General features: G+C 48.4%; 2 protein-coding genes across 5 annotated transcripts in view; one reads left to right on the forward strand and one right to left on the reverse strand.

Annotated features, from left to right (window-relative positions):
- The window catches only part of CCDC134 (coiled-coil domain containing 134), a 26,553-nt gene extending 7,940 nt beyond the window's left edge, over positions 1-18,613 (reverse strand). For 2 of the 4 annotated variants that reach the window (XM_050806109.1, XM_050806111.1), the window contains exons 1-6: positions 18,461-18,613; positions 9,550-9,668; positions 8,553-8,674; positions 8,262-8,346; positions 4,812-4,993; positions 4,434-4,505 (exon numbers count right to left, since the gene is read on the reverse strand). In XM_050806109.1, coding sequence (XP_050662066.1) covers positions 4,434-4,505; positions 4,812-4,993; positions 8,262-8,346; positions 8,553-8,674; positions 9,550-9,668; positions 18,461-18,477 — 597 coding nt within the window. In that variant the 5' untranslated portion in view covers positions 18,478-18,613. Of the gene's footprint in view, positions 1-4,433; positions 4,506-4,811; positions 4,994-8,261; positions 8,347-8,552; positions 8,675-9,549; positions 9,669-18,151; positions 18,241-18,460 lie in introns of all 4 variants that reach the window. The other 2 variants (XM_050806110.1, XM_050806112.1) reach the window with 2 other exon arrangements.
- The window catches only part of SNU13 (small nuclear ribonucleoprotein 13), a 335,885-nt gene that overhangs the window by 191,747 nt on the left and 124,407 nt on the right, over positions 1-19,731 (forward strand). The window lies entirely within an intron of this gene.

A 19,731-nucleotide genomic window follows, 5' to 3' on the forward strand; every position in this document is an offset into this window, starting at 1 on the left:
AAAGCAAAGCCACTGGCTCAACAGGACCCTCGATTCACAGGTTCCCCCAAATATTCAGGCCTAGCCCACTGTAATTCAGCTAATATAAAAGCTAACAGTGTTGTACAGAAAAAAGTTAACACAGCTGGCCTGACTCCTATCCTTTGAAAGGCCTGCTTCCAAGGTTAGCCCTTGGCAGACATCTGGGAACTTGCATTTCAGGAGGGCCCCCACCCCCCTAACTGCTAACAATGGTTCACTGTGCCAAAACTGTTTGTGCAAACAATATGGTTTCTGCTGAATACATACTTTGCTCCTGGGAGTTTGCCATTTTGACATAAGTCAGGCAAAAAGTACCCACATGACTAGCTCCCAATAAAAACTCAGACACTAGGTCCCTTATGAACTTTCCTGGTAGAAAACATTTTAAACATGTTGTCACAACTAATTGCGGGAAGAATGAAGCACATCCTGTTTGACTCTACTGGGAGGGGACTCTGGAAGCTGAGCCTGTTTCCCCGGACTTTGCCTGATGCACCTTTTCCCTTTGCTGATTTTGCTCTGTATATTTTCTCTGTATAAATCGTGGCCATGAATGTGACCATATACTGAGTCCTGTGAATCCTCCTATTGAACCATCAAGCCTGGGAGTGGTTGTGGGAACCTGACACAGGTGTCCATGAGCAGCAGCAGTCAGCCAGCCCCAGTAACAATGCTGGTGGACTAAGTGCCATAGAAAGGCCAGTCAGACAATGGCCTGAATTAAAACCTATCACTCTTGCCTTGGATGACACTCCTTTCTAACAACTATGCATGTTATATTCTTACTGACTATTGTCAGTGTCCTGGTCATCCGGAGATTACAAAATGGCAGATCAAAGATACCTACCCCACTCTTTTTATTTATTTATTTATTTTGAGACAGAGTCTTGCTCTGTCACCCAGGCTGGAGTGCAGTGGTGCGATCTTGGCTCACTGCAATCTCTGCCTCCTGGGTTCAAGTGATTCTCCTGCCTCAGCCTCCTGAGTAGTTGGGACTACAGGTGTGTATCACCTCACCTGGTTAATTTTTGTATTTTTAGTAGAGACAGGGTTTCACTATGTTGGCCAGGATGGTCTCAAATTCCTGACCTCAGGCAATCCACCTGCCTTGGTCCCTAAGTGCTGGGATTACAGCCACCATGCCTGGTGATACCTATCCCTCTTTAGGGCCACAAACTATGGAAACAAATTGTGGTGACAAACTAGACAGCCTGGCTCACTTGTTTAGATGCCCATCATAAAGCTCAATCTCTGATAAGACCAAATGGAGTCAAACTGCTGATCAAGCCTACTTCATCCAGATCACTGCCACCTAAATGTATCATTGTACTTGGCGTGGTAACGTACCTACTACCAAGGAGCGGCACAAAACAGAGGATTCTATATTTCTGGTTCAACTACCTGAATCTCTGGTTGGAATGGTATGGCCTGAGATTGTTAGGATTGTGACCACTTGGCTGAGTATCCTGCTTGCTGATTTCCCTGCAGTGGCCCATGTGGGTAAAGATAAGAGATACAACAGGTTTCTATACATCTGTAAAAATGCCCTGGTCCCATTCATACCTGACATTTCTGAATGAAAGGTCTAGGTCATAGTAGGTAACAACTGGAGAAAAAGTGAAACTATAGATGCTGGCATAGGTGGCATAGAACATATGCTTTCTTTTTTTGAGACAGTCTCGCTCTGTCACCAGGCTGGAGTGCAGTGGTGCAATCTTGGCTCACTGCAATCTCCACCTCCCGGGTTCAAGCGATTCTCCTGCTTCAGCCTCCTGAGTAGCTGGGACTACAGGCGTGTGCCACCATACCCGGCTAATTTTTGTATTTTTAGTAGAGATGGGGTTTCACCATGTTGGCCAGGACAGTCTTGATTTCCTGACCTCATGATCTGCCCACCTCGGTCTCCCAAGGACACATGGATTTTATAGCAATAATCCTGCCACCCAGGCAGGAAATACCTTAGATCCCAGAAAGTGCAGGGAACAATTAATGCTCTCTTTATCCCTTAGATCCATCACTGCCACCTGGCAAAACAATTCTAGGGTCTGCCCAAGCCCAGTGGCAGCTGCAGCTGTCAATATGGCCAACTGTTGGGTGTCTCATTCCCATCCACATGATAGAAAAACTCACATGGACATGTCAGTAATGAGCTATTCTGCTGTGTCTAATGCCATCAAAGATAGTTCTTACCAGTGACCTTGTGCAGACATACCAGCCAGCACAATTTTGTTTCAACCTGACAGATACAAATCCCTCTGCTTTTCCTGATGTATGAGTAGCCTTGGATTATACCATGTAGGGCAACTGAGGCTGAAGCTCCACAGTGACACTGCCCTCAGGCTCAGCTAAACATTGTTCTGGTGACTCAAATCAAGTGTAACATGTGGGAGAGAATGGGTCATGAAATGTCTCCTTATGGGGGCATGAAGATTGCTTGGGTCCATCTATTGCCCCCTGTAATTATTGGCAATAACATCAAAGATTGGCAGGTCAATCTAAACTCTCTTATATGGGTGGTCGTGGATAACAAATTGGTCTTAGACCATATCCTGATTATCCAAAATGAGACTTACTGGTCCTCCAAGACCTTCACAGCTGGTTGAGTCCAGGACCCTGATCAATGTTGCAGGTTAGGGGCCAGGCACAGTAACTCACACCTATAATCCCAACACTTTGGGAGGCTGAGACAGGAAGACGGCTTGAGCCCAGGAGTTTGAGACCACCCTAGGCAGCACAGTAAGAACCTGTCTCTGAAAAAATAATTAGCCAGGAATGATGTCACACAGGCCTGTCATCCCAGCTACTCAGGAGGCTGAGGTGGGAGGTCTGTTTGAGCCCAGGAGTTCAAGGTAAGCTAGGTGGGTGACAGAGCCTGGGTGACAGAACGAGACCCTGTCTCTAAAAAAAAAAAATAATAATAATGTAGGTTGGCCTTATCCTGCTATTCAGAATATAGTTGATAGTAGTATGAATTAAATGAAGTATGAGACTAATTGAACAGATTTGGTCCTAGCCTCTATCAGTCAGATTAATTAGACTGAATAGCACATTTGTGTGAAAATTTGAGTTAAACCAAGCCATGGAGGGCTTGGGGCAGACTGTTGGCACAGCAATCCGTCATGGCCCTGAGCATCCCTGCATATTCTTGCAGTGCACACCAAAGATACAAAGCCCTAACCACTCTTTACCTGGGCTATGTCTCAGGATTGTGTTTACAGAGAGCAACCTTGAAGGGTGTGGTGATATCTCCTCCCAAAGAGCACGTTTGCTATAAAAAATCATGAATTTCCCCAGCTTGGCAGTTCTCAGCTGTGATGCACACCCCCTGCATGCACAGCGCCCACCTGGCCCTCTCTGTGTCACCCCCATGGGACTTGGGGAACAAGGTGAATCAACACAATCAGGCCAACAGTCTAGCTACTGCCTTTGCTGTAATATAGTCCAATATCTCTGACCTGTCAGTGTCCATGAAATAGTAGCAGGCTAGCTTGTTGGCCTGGAGGCAGAGTTAAATCCTAGACCCCTCAGACACCCAACACCTCTCTCCACACCAGGGACCAGCATGTGGCTTGACAAGTCCAGTCCTCCAGTCACCACAGCCCTTCCTTCCTGCCCCTCCTAGCCCTGCCACTTCCGATCCCTTCCTCACTCTATCGTATCTGTCCCTGTCCTTTTTTTTTTGAGACGGAGTTTCACTCTTGTTGCCCAGGCTGGAGTGCAATGGCACGATCTCAGCTCACTGCAACCTCTGCCTCCTGGGTTCAAGTGATTCTCCTGCCTCAGCCTCCTGAAAAGCTAGGATTACAGGCATGTGCCACCACGCTTGGCTAAGTTTTTGTATTTTTAGTAGAGACGGGGTTTCACCATATTGGTCAGACTGGTCTCGAACTCCTGACCTCAGGTGATCCACCCGCCTTGGCCTCCCAAAGTGCTGGGATTACGGGCATGAGCTACCATGCCCGGCCTGTCCTCATCTTTTATCCCAAACTTACAGTTCTCAAAGCCCACCTTAGCCCCCTGGAATAAGAGCACGTACAGGAGTGCGGGATGGAAGCCTAGTTGGTGCTAAGAGGTTCAAAGGCAGGGAAGAGCATGGCCTGACCTCCCTGGCTGCCCTGATATCCACCTGAAGTGGGATGCCTGTTTTGTGCTGGGATGGGTTTGTTCATAGCCACCTAACTACCCCCCATGGTTGGAGTTCACACGCTGTGAAAAGACAGTGAGGCTGAGGCTAAGAGGGGAGCAGTGACTTGCCCACAGGCTCCAATGACTCAGTGATGGCTTCTGGACCCAGGCCCAGGCTGCCTGGCTCCAAGTCCAAAGCCACCTGAGGTCCCCAGCCCCTGCAGGCCTCGGCGTCCTATGGCCCAGCAGAGGCAAAGCAGACACAGGCATAGGCCCTGGCAACTCACCTCTGTGCGGTCGATTTTAAATGGGTTCTGGAAGTCGGAGTCTTTCTCACTGATCCCCAGTTCCTGGGCCATCTGCAGATGAAGAATCACTCGTCATCCTCTGCCTTCTCCTGAGTTCTGCTCACCAGAGAGTCACTCCCTCCATGCTGGGACCCAGACTCCAGACTTGGGCAGATGTGAGCCAGGTGATGACCCCATGGGAACTAGGTGAGCACAGAACCCCTTGAAATGGGACATCTGTGGCCCAAGATACCCTGAAGCTCCACAAAGAAAATGTAGCCAAGCACTGACATTCAGGCCCGACTGAAGGCAGATGTGAGGATCCTAGTCCACCACCAAGACAGAGGGCTCCCGGGCCACCTCCACCCCAGTCCTTACCAGGCTGAGGATGGGCGAGTGGGGACCCTGGTCGAAGACGCCCGTCTGGTTGCAGAAACTGATGCCCCAGCGGATGAGGAGGTTCCAGTTGGAGTTGTGGTCAAAGTAATAGTGCACAATCCTCGGGAAGCGCAGCACCACATCGCCGAAGAAGGCCGTGTTCTCCACCACGTGGGAGAAAGCTGGCAAGAGGACCCTGATGAGTGGCCAGGGCAGATGCTGTCCTGGCTGCCTCGCTGGTCCCTGGCATCCTCCAGAGAATACAGACATCCACCAAACCCACCAAGGAAGGAACAGTGCCTACTGACCACAGGCTGCCAATCACATGTATAGTGCGAACTAGGGCCTTACACCCACTAGCTCAGTGAGTCCTCATAACCACTTTTAGAGGGAGATGTGGCTGCTGTTCCCATTTTACAGATGGGAAACTGAGTCTCAGCAGCTAATGAGTAGCAAATCTGGGCTGCAAACCCAGGTCTGTCAGCCCAAAGGCACATCTTGCTGCTTAGAAGACTCATTTGCTATGGGGACCAGAGAAGTGAGTGTTGTTCTGCACACAGATGCTGATGCATCACATGAGGCTTTGCTGGGCTTGACCTCCCAACCAACATGTTATCCAAATGTCCAGTGCTGGCCCTGGTGTTAATACAATTAGAGTGTCTGTGAGACCTCAGGTCTCTTAGGATGGCCAGACAACAGGCCAGCATTTTTCTTTTTTAATATTCTTTCCATTTTATTTCATTTTAAGTGCTTAAGTTCTTATTTTGAATGAACGAATGAATATAATTAATTAATTAATTACTTTAGAGGTGAAGTCTCACTTTGTTGCCCAGGCGGATCTCAAATTCCTGGCCTCAAGTGATCCTCACATCTCGACCTTCCAAAGTTCTGGGATTATTGGCATGAGCCACTGCACTCAGCCTGAAATTATCTTAGACTTACATAATACAACATAAAATTCATTCATTTGGCTTCCTCTAATGTTATCTTTTTTTTTTTTTTTTTTTTTTTGAGATGGAGTCTCGCTCTCTTGTCCACGCTGGAGTGCAGTGGCGAGATCCTGGCTCACTGCAACCTCTGCCTCACGGGTTCAAGTGATTCTCCTGCCTCAGCCTCCCGAGTAGCTGGGATTACAGGCATGTGCCACCACACCCAGCTACTTTTTCATATTTTTGGTAGAGACGGGGTTTCACCATGTTTGGCCAGCCTGGTCTAGAACTCGAACTCAAGTGATCTGTCTGCCTCGGCTTCCCAAAGTGCTGGGATTATAGGCGTGAGCCACCATGCCTGGCCAAGTTATCATCTTTTTTGTTTTTTTTTTTGAGACGGAGTCTCCCTCTGTCGCCCAGGCTGGAGTGCAGTGGCCGGATCTCAGCTCACTGCAAGCTCCGCCTCCCGGGTTCGGGCCATTCTCCTGTCTCAGCCTCCTGAGTAGCTGGGACTACAGGCGCCCGCCACCTCGCCCGGCTAGTTTTTTGTATTTTTTAGTAGAGACGGGGTTTCACCGTGTTAGCCAGGATGGTCTCGATCTCCTGACCTAGTGATCCGCCCGTCTCGGCCTCCCAAAGTGCTGGGATTACAGGCTTGAGCCACCGCGCCCGGCCCAAGTTATCATCTTATATAACCAACATACAACTATCTAAACCAGGAAATTAACAGCAATACAATAGTACCAACTAACCTAACAGACTTAATTTGAATTTTCTGTTTTCCCACTAATGTGCTTCTACTGATCAACAGGTCAGTTTAAACTGAGCTTTGTTAGTGTGCTGCAGGAAAACAGCCTGCTGCGAGACAAGCGTGGCACCATCTTGAAGCCATAATGGCTGAGGTTTGACCGCTGCACACCAAAGTATTCCGCAGCAAGGTCTTTAAACAACGCCTGTAGCATAGATAACCCCTCAAAAAGATGATTATTTAACTTCCCCAATGGTCACAAGTTTCACACAAAAGCCTGAGATGTCACCAGCTGCATGTTTTAACCTAAAAGCTTGCTGTATAAACAATACTTTTGGCTGCATGTGTAACTCACCCCTGTAATCCCAGCACTTTGGGAGTCCACGGCGGGTGGATCACTTGACATCAAGAGTTCGAGACCCAGCCTGGCCAACATGGCAAAACCCCGTCTCTACTAAAAATACAAAAATTAGCCGGGCCTGGGGGCACACGTCTCTAATTCTAGCTGAGGGAGGCTGAGGCATGAGAATCACTTGAACCTGGGAGGCAGAGGTTGCAGTGAACTGAGATTGTGTCACTGCACTCCAGCCTGGGTGATGGAGTGAGACTCTGTCTCAAAAGAAAAGAAAAGAAAAGAAAAGAAAAAAAGAATAGTTTCTGTACAAGCATTGTCATCTGCAAAATAACAAATAAAGAATACTTTCTGGAGGTTGGGTGCAGAGACCACCATCTCATTTCTGCCTGAGACATGGCTTCTGTTCAGAAGTTCCTAATGAATGTTTCTTTCTGAGAAACTGGACCTCTCAGCTCCCTTGGCCTTGGAGGGTAGGTATGCACAGACCTGCTCACCACGGAACATGTGTCCATCATGGTAGCAAGTCCCCCAGACCCAGGTTAGCCAAAAACATAACTGTGTAAACAGCTCTAAGCAGTCCCTATCGAAGCCAGCCCCTAAGAGAGGGCCCAGGCAGCCCTCACCAGCACTAGCCAGGCTACCCAGAAAGATAAGTAGTCTCCAAAGATATGCCAGGGTGGGTCTGAGACATGTCAGGCAGGGACCCTGGGGCTTCAGAATAATCTTGAACCTCAAAGAACTCAGCAAGACAGCTTGATTCAGAGGGAAGAGCCAAGGCAAATTACTTGTACTCTTTCATATAGAAAGTAGAGAGAACAGTGTCTTCCCCCAGAGTTATGGTAGAGATTAGAGTTGATGGTTTAAAGTGTCCACTATGTATTACGTAAGAGCTGCTGCTATCCTCTCAGAGTAATCTAAGAAATGCTATCGTGGCCAGGTGCAGTGGCTCATGCCTGTAATCCCAGTGCTTTGGGAGGCCGAGGTTGGCCGATCATAAGGTCAAGAGATTGAGACCATCCTGGCCAACATGGTGAAACCCCATCTCTATTCAGAATACAAAAACTAGCTGGGTGTGGCAGTGTGTGTCTGTAGTCTCAGCTACTTGGGAAGCTGAGGCAGGAGAATCACTTGAACCCAGGAGGTGGAGGATGCAGTGAGCTGAGATCACACCACTGTACTTCAGCCTAGTGACAGTGAGACTCCGTCTCAAAAAAAAAAAAGAAATGCTATTGCTAAAATGTAGCCAGTTAACGAGGAAGGCCACTCACAAAGCGCCCATCTGCCCAAGGGGACCACTTGGAAGGTGCCACAAGAGGGCACTTCTGGGGAGAAAAAAAGAGTGACAAGAACAGGAGAGAAGAAGCAGCTAGAGAAGATTGGGTGGTGCCGAGGACAGGGCAGTATAGGGCAGACCATACCATCCTTTAGCTTCTCGTCCTGGGGGAATGGCCCATCTGGGAGCACATCAGCAGCGGTGAGCACTGTCCGGGAGTCCTCCAGCACCTGAGGGAATCCCGCCAGGGCTGAGTGGCTTCACAGTGCCCATAACAGACTGCTTCTGTCCCCATTTATTTAAACCCCACTTCAAGTCTTATGTGCACGCAGTTCCCTTGTCCCTGAACACCATCCCCTTAGGGAACTCCTATTTACCCATCAGTGCCCAGATCAAAGACTGGACCTGCCAAGAGCTGCCCCCTGCCTGCACATACCTTAAAGAGCCCCTTGAGCATGACATCAAGGATCTTGTACTGCTGATGGATGTCGTTCAGCTGTGCCAGGTTCTTCAGTGCCAACAGCTGCTCCCGCCGCTTCACCTCAAACATCTTCTTGTCTGGGCAGCATTAAGTTAAGGGGCTGGCATCAATAGCCCTGCCTGGACAATCGAGCGGTCTTGCCTCAGAAGGCTCATTCCTAACCAGCAAGTATCTGGAAGGGTCATGGATGCCCAGGGCTAGAAGCCTCCAGGAAATGAACAAACTGACAAGTGCATGGCCCTGCAAAGCACCATTCATCCAGTTCCCATGATGCTCCACACCCAGAAGCCTGAAACCAAGCCTCCAGACATGGCTCCTGCCTTCCCTTCGCTGTGGTCTTCCTGCCCTCTCCACAAGCATTCACTGTTCCAGAGCCTCCACCTCTCTGCTCATGCTGCACCCTCTCTGCCCAGAATGCCCCTCACCCTCTTCTAGGAGTTTCTATCCTTTCAAGGCCTGGCTCAAAAATCATCACAGTGTTTCCCCTCCTGTGCCCATCAGAGCACTGGTCACAGAGTAAAATGATCATTTGTTTGGATACTTTCTTCCCCTAGGCTTATGGACACCTCAAACGCAGGGGACTCGTTGTAATTCATCTTTGTGTCCCTGAGGCCTGGCCTGGAGCAGGTGGCCCAGTTCACCAGGGTCGAGATGGGCCAGTAATCCAGAATTCCTGAGTCTCCACCCAGGATCTTGCCCACAAGGTGCCAGGCCATGCACAGTCCTCACTGAGCCTTTGCAGTCTAGAGATGGGCCTTGTCATCTCCATTTACTATATGCGGAAGCTGAAGCTCCGGAGAGACCTGACTTGCTCAAGGTCTGGCTAGAGCACCTCACTTTTTCTCCCTGTTCCCCTCAACTGGGCCTGCTTATCCCTGGAATCCCCGAATAGAGAAACCTCATTTATAGACCCCTCAAAGACAGCTCATTAACTACCAACCCTCAAGGATACAGATCTCCAGGCTTGGGTCCAGGGAAGTCCTCAAGGTGCCTGTGGCTCCCGTCCCAGACAAAAGCAAGACAAAGAGGAAGGCCAGGAACTGAAGAAGGTCCATATCCAAACCTCTTGAGCTGGAAGAATAACCCAAAGAAAGAGAGTGAGACCCAGAGATTGGTGTTACATAAAATAGAGGGCAAAGGTGAACAGCAGCTTCCCCTGATACAGCACATCCTCCGAATACCAAGAACCCAGCTTTGGGGAGCCCTGAAGCTGAAGCTCCTATCCCAGGGCCAGCAGGCACACAATACAGACCCATGGGATGCTAGGAGGTGGGGAGGAAGGTAAGTATGAGTAACACAAGGACGCTTAGAGCACTGGGTCAGCGGCTAGAGCTCTGGGCTGGAGCCCGGCCCCCACCCCTGACTCTGGGACCTCGAGCAGCTTGCCCAGCCTTTCTAAGCCTCAGCCTTCTCAGCTGTAGAACAGGGATAAGGAGGTCACCTCCCTGCTGGAGGGAGGGAGGTCTGGGTGAGGCACTGTGCCTGGGGAGGAGGGGCTCATCAACAGTATTCCCTCCACATCCCCTATCTTGGCCTCCCAGGAAAGCATCTGGTCAAGGAAGCCCAGGCAGAGGAGATGTGAAACTTCCGGGGTTTTCCTCCTTCCTTGACTTTTGTCATCAGAAAGGAAGCAGGGACAAAGGGCAGGGAGGAAGGCAGGGCAGTCTCAGGGTAAGGGGGCTTGCCACTCACTCACTCTGGAACCACAGGTACTACATACAACATCTGTTCATATTCAGGCAACATGCCACAATTATTTATTTATTTTGATTAATTTTTTTTTTTTTTTTTTTTAAGATGGAGTTTCACTCTGATTGCCCAGGCTGGAGTGCAACGGCGCGATCTCGGCTCACTGCAACCTCCACCTCCCAGGTTCAAGCGATTCTCCTGCCTCAGCCTCCTGAGTAGTTGGGATTACAGGCATGCGCCACCATGCCCAGCTAATTTTGTATTTTTAGTAGAGATGGGGTTTCTCCATGTTGACTAGACTGGTCTCAAACTCCCAACCTCAGGTGATCTGCCCGCCTTGTCCTCCCAAAGTGCTGGGATTACAAAAGTGAGCCACCGCACCTGACCCTTTTTATTTTTTATTTTTCCTTAGTAGAGATGAGGTCTTGCTATATTGCCCAGGCTGGTCTCCAACTCTTAAACTCAAGCTATCCTCTCGCCCTGGACTCCCAAATGCTGGGATTACAGGAGTGAGCCACTATGCCCGGCCAACACAATTATTTATTGAGTGCTATGAAGTTCACTTTCCTGGTGACTCCCAGGACATACATTGCTGCCTTCCACCCTTCCTCTTTCTCCCCTTGAAAGGATGCATCTTTTCACTTGGTTAGGGTGGTAATTCTCAATGTTTTTTGTTAGCTTTTGTAATTTTTTTTTTTTTTTTTTTTGAGACAGGGTCTTGCTCTGCTGCCCAGGCTGGAGTGCAGTGGCATAGTCATGGCTCACTGCAGCCTCCACCTCCCAGGCTCAAGCCATCCTCCCACCTCAGCCTCCTGAGTAGCTGGGACCACAGGTGCATGCCACCATGCATGGCTAATTTTTGTATTTTTCCTAGAGGTGGGGTTTTGTCACATTGCCCAGGCTAGTCTTGAACTCCTGGGCTCAAGTGATCCACCCACCTTGGCCTTCCAAAGTACTGGGATACAGGTGTGAGCCACTGCACTCGGCTACTGTAGCTTTTTTCTCTGGTTCTAACTCTGCTGTTATGGCCTGACACTCAAATATTCTGTCTTGAGGGCCTAGAAAAGCAATGTTTTCCTTTAGTATAACTTGATTCTGTACTTTAGGCTTTTCTTGATGTGCCTGAATTGTTTCATTTAACCAGGAAATTTCTCATGCTTTTAACTAAGAAACAGGTATTCCCCAGTTGAAGGTGCTAGTTTTTGTTTTGTTTTGTTTTTTTGAGATGGAGTCTTGCTCTGCTGCACAGCCTGGAGTGCAACAGCACGATCTCGGCTCACTGCAACCTCCGCTTCCTGGGTTCAAGCGATTCTCCCTGCCTCAGCCTCCCAAGTAGCTGGCATTACAGCCACCCACCACCACACACAGCTAATTTTTGTATTTTTAGTAGCGACGGGGTTTTGCCATGTTGGCCAGGCTGGTCTTGAACTACTGACCTCAGGTGATCTGCCGCCTCGGCCTCCCAAAGTGCTGGGATTACAGTCGTGAGCCACCGCGCCCAGCTGGTGCTAGTTTTCTTATTTACATTCCACTATAATATGATGGAAACTCATAACCTTGGACACACTCTTCCTGTGTCTGATGAAATTCACAACTTTTTCATAAAACCTGAGCTATGAAAGGGTTAAGATTTTTTGTTTTTACACCCTTGTAACCTTCTGTATTGCTTGTGACACATAAATAACAAATTGACAAATTTCCTTGTCCACTGCTGATTATAATGAACTTCCATCAGATTTTTAACCATGGGGTCAGGCGCAGTGGCTAATGCCTGTAATCCCAGCACTTTGGGAGGCCAAGGCAGGCGGATCACAAGGTCAGGAGATCAAGACCATCCTGGCTAACACGGTGAAACCGTCTCTACTAAAAATTAAAAAAATTAGCCGGGCGTGGATGCACGTGCCTGTAATCCCAGCTGCTTGGGAGGCTGAGGCAGGAGAATTGCTCGTACCCAGGAAGCAGAGGTTGCAGTGAGCTGAGATCACACCACTGCACTCCATCCAGCCTGGGCAACAGAGTGAGACTCCGTCTCAAAAAAAAAAAAAAATTAATAGTCTAAAAAAAAAGATTTTCAACCATGGTTGTTCCAAGTCTTTGTCATCCATGGTTCTGATTCTTCTCTAAAAGCATTTGCAATCAGATTCATGAAAAGACTCTAACAAGTAATCTTAAATACAAGTTTCTAAAAAGTTAAAAACTTTAAGATCAATGAACTAAATAAAAATTTTTCAGAACTCTAATGAAGAAACTGATGAATTCCTGAAATCTAGTCAAAATCAAACAGAACTCAATTAAAAACTGATGAAGATAATTTTCTTTTCTTTTTTTTTTTTTTTTTTTTTTTTGAGAGAGGGTCTCGCTCTGTCATCCAGGCTCACTGCAGCCTCAACCTCTTGGGCTTAAGCAAGCCTCCTACCTCAACATCCTGTGTAGCTGAGACTACAAGCACATGTCACCATGCCCAGCTATTATAATCTTTTAAATTTTTTTGTAGAGGTAGGATCTTGCTATACTACCTAGGCTGGTCTCAAACTCCTGAGCTCAAGCAATCCTCCTGCCTTGGCCTCCCAAAGTGCTGAGATTACAGGCATGAGCCACCCTGCCAGGGTAATGTTTTTATGACATATATTTGAAACATTATTGGTTCTTTACTTGTTTTGTTTTCTAAATTTAAGGAAACTTTTTCTCTTAAGCTATCCATAGTTTACAGCAATTCCTTAAGAAACACTTTTGTAAAGAGAGGTGGAAACATTTACTTTTTCTCCCAATTTAATCCATCTAAAAATTGAAAACTATTCATAAGTATTCTTTTTGTTTTGTTTTGTTTTTAGACAGGGTCTCCCTCTGGAGTGCAGTGGTATAATCATGGCTCACTGTAGCCTTGACCTCCCAGGCTCAATCAGTTCTCCTGCCTCAGTTTCCCAAGGGTCTGGGAGTACAGGCATGTGCCACTACACCCAGATAATTTTTGTATTTTTTAGTAGAGATGGGGCATGTTTCCCAGGCTGATCTTGAACTCCTGGGTTCAAGTGATCAGGCTGCCATGGCCTCCCACAGTGGTAGGATTATAGGTGTGAGCCACCATGCTGGCCTATTCATGAGTATTCTTATGGCAATGTGGTTATTTGCAAAAGTCCAGTAAGACTTTGCTCTCTCTCTTTTTTTATTTTGAGACAGAGTCTCACTCTGTTGCCCAGGCTGGAGTGCAGTGGCACGATCTCAGAACTTGCAACCTCCGCCTCCCGGGTTCAAGTGATTCTTGCGCCTCAGCCTTCCCAGTAGCTGGGATCACAGGCGAGCACCACTATGCCTGGCTAATTTTTGTATTTTTAGTAGAGATGGGGTTTCACCATGTTAGCTTAGGCTGGTCTCGAACTCCTGGCCTCAAGCGATCTGCCCAGCTTGGCCTCCCAATGTGCTGAGATTATAGGCGTGAGCCACTGCACCCAGCCTGCTCTCTATTATAACAGAATACAATAAATACTGCTTATATTACCACAGCTTTAACTAGAATATCATACTTGAAAATGTGCATAGAAAGCCTGCCTTCAAAGATTCCCAGCCTTACAGTGAATGAGTAAAATCTGTCACTTCCTGGCAGGCCCAGGAACCTTATGACTGTGCAGTAAAATCTAAAGTCTGCCTTGGTTTTCCTTCCTAGCCTCAAACGGTTTTTAAACCTGGTACTCCTATGTGATCACTGTAAAGAGAAAATTTTGTTTCTAAAAAAAGATATAGTATACCTGTTACTAGACTGTAGCCCTGTGCATTGCTTTTGAGTTCTCATTACCTACTTGTATACTGGATTAGCTCCTGAATTCTAGATTCCTCCAATCCAACTTTCTTCCATGAAATTATTAAAAATGGGCACTGCTCTGTTCCTGAAGCCCTGTAAGTTGAAACTAGATGAACTTTAATGGACAAGCCTTGTGCCTAATGTATGGGTCACACAGAAAGTTCACCAAACCTCTCAATGCCGTAACCAGAGACATTCAAACTGCAAACCAGGATAAGAAGTTGATGGTTTCATACCGTAGATAGCTTTTCCGAAGACAATGGAACAAGATTCCATATCATTTTGAGACTCTTACCTGTTTTTTGTTTGTTTTGTTTTGTTTTTGAGAAGGAGTCTCACTCTGTTGCCCACGCTGCAGCGCAGTGGCGCAATCTTGGCTCACTGCAAGCTCCGCCTCCCGGGTTCACGCCATTGTCCTGCCTCAGCTTCCCAAGTAGCTAGGACTACAGGTGCCCGCCACCACGCCCGGGTTAATTTTTTTTGTATTTTTAGTAGAGACGTGGTTTCACCATGTTAGCCAGGATGGTCTCGATCTCCTGACCTCGTGATCCACCCATCTTGGTATCCCAAAGTGCTGGGACTATAGGCGTGAGCCACCGCACCCGGCCAACTCTTATCCGTTTTAATGTCTCCTTTTTTTCACTTGGCAAGATAATGGTGTAATTGAAATTTCACAATCAGTAGCTTCTGCTGGTAACTTGACAGAATCTGACTCAAGAGATCCTTTAAGCCACTTCGTGGATGACTTTGGCAACATCCCTAACAGAACTGTTGATCACAACAAACAACAAAACCCTAAAAAACTGTTGCTCACTCTCTGTTTTAACTCAACCCAGTTATGGCATAGTAGGTGGTAAAAACTGAGCTATATTATCTATTCACAAATGTTGGTGCTATTGCTAATACTACATACTGTACCTGGATACATTCCTCTGGGAAGCTGAGACCCAAATACAAAAAATAAAGCAGGCCTCATGGTTACAATAGGTCTCATCTAATTCCCAACAGGCATCTGACTTATTCAATTGGTTGTCTTTAAGCCTAGGTTCATGTCTCAGAATTTTTTTATATTTTTATTTTTATTTATTTTATTTTTTTTTTGAGACAGGGTCTCACTCTGTTGTCCAGGCTGAAATGCAGTGGTGCCACCTTGGCTCACTGCAGCCTCGACTTCTGAGGCTCAAGCAATCCTCCTGCCTCAGCCTCCCCAGTAGCCTGGGACTATAGGCTCATGCCACTGTGCCTGGAGAATTTTTGTACTTGTTTTTGTAGAGATGAGGTTTTGCCAAGTTGCCCAGGCTGGTCTCGAACTCCTGGGTGCAAGCAATCCACCCACCTTGACCTCCCTAAGTGCAGGGACTACAGGCATGAGCCACCATGCTGGGCCTCTTAAAACTATAATGCAAACTGAGATTATCATATTGCTATTAATATTACTTCCTATTTTCCTATTTATTTATTTTATATTATTTTTGGAGACAGAGTCTCATTCTGTAGCCCAGGTTGGAGTGCAGTGGCACCATCTTGGCTCACTGTAACCGCTGCCTCCCAGGTTCAAGTGATTCTCCTGCCCCAGCCTCCCGAGTAGCTGGGATTACAGTTGCACACCACCACATCTGGCTAATTTTTGTATTTTTTGTAGAGACGGGGTTTCGTGATGTTGTCTAGGCTGGTCTCGAACTCCTGGGTTCAAGCAATCTGCCTGCCTTGGCCTCCCAAAGTGCCGGGATTACAGGGGTGAGCCATCATGCCCAGCCCTATTTTCTTTTTAAACTTTATACCTGTTACTTTTTAAATTTTTGGTGAGGTACCACTCCTAACAGAATAATGCTGACCCAGAAGTTTGCAATGATAGCAAATGCCTATGGAACAGCCAAAATTGAACTTAATAATGAACTCCAGGTAGACTTATCTTGAGAGCCACTCCTTCCAAACCTCCGTTGCTGCTCAAATGTGGCTAAAAGGTATTCGGGGTTTTTTGAGACAGGGTCTTGCTCTGTCACCCACGTTGGAGTGCAGTGGTATAATCACAGCTCACTATAACCTCAGACTCCCGGGCTTAAGTGATTCTCTACCCAACTCTCCCCCACACACTCCCCAACCAATGCCTGGATAATTTTTTTTTTTTTTTGAGATGGAGTTTTGCTCTTGTTGCCTAGGCTGGAGTGCAATGGTGTGATCTCAGCTCACCACAACCTCCGCCTACCCGGTTCAAACAATTCTCCTGCCTCAACCTCCCTAGTAGCTGGGATTACAGGCATGTGTCACTATGCCCAGCTAATTTTTGTATTTAATTTAATTTAATTAATTAATTTTTTTGAGATGGAGTCTCACTCTGTCACCCAGGCTGGAGTGCAGTGGCATGATCTTGGCTCACTGCAAGCTCCACCTTCCCGGCTCACACCATTCTCCTGCCTCAGCCTCCCGAGTAGCTGGGACTATAGGCGCCTGCCACCACGCCTGGCTAATTTTTTGTATTTTTAGTTGAGACAGGGTTTCACCATGTTGGCCAGGATGGTCTCGATCTCCTGACCTCATGATCTGCCCGCCTCGGCCTCTCAAAGTGCTGGGATTACAGGCATGAGCCACCATGCCCAGCCCTGCCCGGATAATTTTTGTATTTTTTGTAGAGATAGGGTTTTGCCATGTTGCCCAGGCTGGTCTCAACCTTCTGGACTCAAGTGATACTCCCTCCTTGGCCTCCCAAAGTGCTGGGATTACAGGCGTGAATCACTTGCTCCCAGCCACTACAAGGGTTTTGATACTGACTCCTAGTCACCAATAATTCCCTTCAATGTGGCAAGAGACCAACAACCCAAGATAGGTCCATCCCAGCACTGGGGGACCTAACTACAGGATGACCGATCATAAATCTTTTGGAGAAAGATCTTGACCAAAAGGGGGAAATATGAAAGCTGTTAGAATCAAAACAGAGTCGTTTGTGTTAAAAACTCTGACAAATTTAAAGCATGATTCTCCAATGGGAAAAAAACAAGAACAACTCTGACAAAACCAAGGAAGGTCATGAAAAGAGGGTTCTCATGCACAAATGACTGATAACAAGATCAGAAAAAATGCAAAAACCACAACCCTGCACAGAGACCATTGCAGACTTACACAGAAAAATATTTCTGTGAGGACATCTGCCCTGCAACTGCCTGTCCAACCTCAGACTGGCACCACTCTTACTATTCATCCTTGTAGCCAAGGATAACTATCTCAAAATAATTATGCAATCCTCATTTTTCCTTTCAAAACCTTACCAAATACGTACAGAGGTTACTATGGCACACATATTCTCACTACAATGTCTATTCCCAAGTAAACATCATTTTTTTAGTCTCTCACTCTGTTATTTAGGTTGACAGTACCTACCACATTCTAGGCACTGTTCTAGAGGCAGGAATACAGCAATAAATAAGACAAGCAAAAATCTCTGCACTCTTGGTACTTAGGTCTCTAGTAGGGATAAAAAACAATCAATACATTTGTAAAACAATCACAGAAGGATGAGAGGGTGTCGGTCAGGTGCAAGATTACATAAAGTGGTCAGGAGAGCTCTCACACTCAGATTACAACTCCCCAATGTTACCAATGTGAAATCAAGGCACAGAAAAATGAGGTGACTGCCCAAAGTCACACAGCTATTGCCAGGCCGAACCAAGAGTCTGTTTGGCTCTAAGTCCAGTGCTCTGTCTTCTGACTCTTCCTAAATGAGCACAGGCTACCTGAGATCAGAGTTGGCTACTGAACTACCAGGAGATCTGCCCCAGGGGAGAGATGCTCAGTTACAGACAGTGAGGGGCTGCAGAGGTCATCCGGAGAACCCCCTACCCCCAAGCAGACGAGTAAGTGAAACCGAGAGAAGGAATAGTTCAAGTTCACCCAGGACCTTCCACATTCCACCTCCTGCTCCAAACTCAAGGGAACCAGAACCAGGCTAGGGCAAAACTTTAGGGGACAAGGAGAATACCAGACAGCTGGCAATGACTGAAGCAGGGAAGTGGGAAAGAAAACCCAGAACAGCAGACTGCGGGACAGGTCCTGCTTTCTCTACTGTTACACTCACTTTTTCAGCTTCTCAATCCCGATCCTGCCCTGTGCGTCCCCCGGAGCTCCTCCTGGCTCAGCATGAGGCTCTGAACTCCTGCAAGGTACCTGGTAGTGGCGGGCCTTGAGTCGGCTACCGGGGTCGGGGGCCCGGGTGGTTGACCCCGAGCCTTCGGGGCTCCCGGAGGAGGGAGCGAGCCCTTTCAAAGAACAGAGGCGTCCAGGTCCACGAAACTCCCTCCCCACCACCTGCGGCCGGTTCGGGGCCCTCGGTTCTCTCATTATCCTCCCCAGGAACCTGCAGCCCCCCGCCCCTACCGCCACCTACCTGGCCAGGCGGTGCATGAAGGGCAGGTGGCCGAGTCCTGTGCGAGCAGCTGGGCTCGAAGTTCCAAGAGGCTAACAGCAAACGCACTGAAAGCAGCAGCACCCAGCTAGCAACCAAGAGCAGACCGCCGAGCGCCGTCCCGCCCACCGCGCTGCTCCCGGCCAATGAGCGCGAGCCGCGACGCCGGGCTCCGCTGGCCTCACTTCCGGCCCTGCCCCACCGCCCCGCCCCGCTCCGCCCCGCCCCGCCCGACTCTGGCGTACCTCCAGCGCGCTGTCTTCCCCGGCCGCGTCCTACCCCTCCTGCGGGCACCGGGTATGTGGCCCTGGATTTAACTTGGGTTGAAGGAAGTTAAATCTGCAGGTGGGGTCTGTGCCCAATTTAAGGTGTGAATCAGCAAACAGGGGCCCCAGCTCCTGTCGGCCGGGTGACCTTTTGCACGCCCTCCTCGAAACTGTGTCGTCGTCTGTGGCCGAGTTTTTAGATGTTAGATCGCAAGGTGACTTTAGTGGGCAGTGACTAGCACGTTTTTTTTTTAAGGACCTCACACAGACGCAGTGCAGGGTTCGGGAATCCCTTGCTTGCCCCTCCGGTCCAACTAATAAACCAAGTGCGTCGGGGGCTTCCCCGTCCGTTCGTTAGGCCGAGTGCAGCCCCACTTTTACGCAGGATCAGGACAGCCAGACCCGAGGAGGCAGCGTGGCGTGGCCATCTCCGGGCCCGGGGCCCCTGCCGGGGGGAAAGGAAGCTAGAGGCCCGGTCTGGGTTGAGCTTAGACCTCATGCCGGGGGCCGAGCTGGACATGCATTCCCAAGATTTACCCACAAGGGTGCATAAACACCAGTTCCGATGATGGCTGTATGGGAAGGGACAGAGGGGACCTACTTTAGCCAGGGAAGGGCTGAGGCTGGGACAGTTTCGTTCTGATAGGAAAGTTGAGAATTTGACCCTCCTTGCCTGGAAAGTTTACCTCTATCCACCTCCATGTGAGGCGAGGGAGCAGGTCAACTGCCTCTGGGAGCACTTGGAACGCAGCAGCCCCAACCCGTAGGCCTTTCTTTGCCCTGCCAGCCCCAGGATGGCCTGACTGGTGTTCTCTGAGTACAGCTGAGGCACCCAGCTGACTCCCTGAGTGCTGTTTCAAGAACGAATCCTGTCCCGTCCCTCCCTCCCTGAGGAGGCCATCAGTCTCCTTGCTGAAACAATCCCCTATCCAACTGGCTGAGAAACCAGCTCCTGGTAGACAAGGCAGTACGGTGTTTTTGGAGAGC

The sequence above is a fragment of the Macaca thibetana genome, chromosome 10, assembly GCF_024542745.1.
Source record: "Macaca thibetana thibetana isolate TM-01 chromosome 10, ASM2454274v1, whole genome shotgun sequence".
Classification (NCBI taxonomy): domain Eukaryota; kingdom Metazoa; phylum Chordata; class Mammalia; order Primates; family Cercopithecidae; genus Macaca; species Macaca thibetana.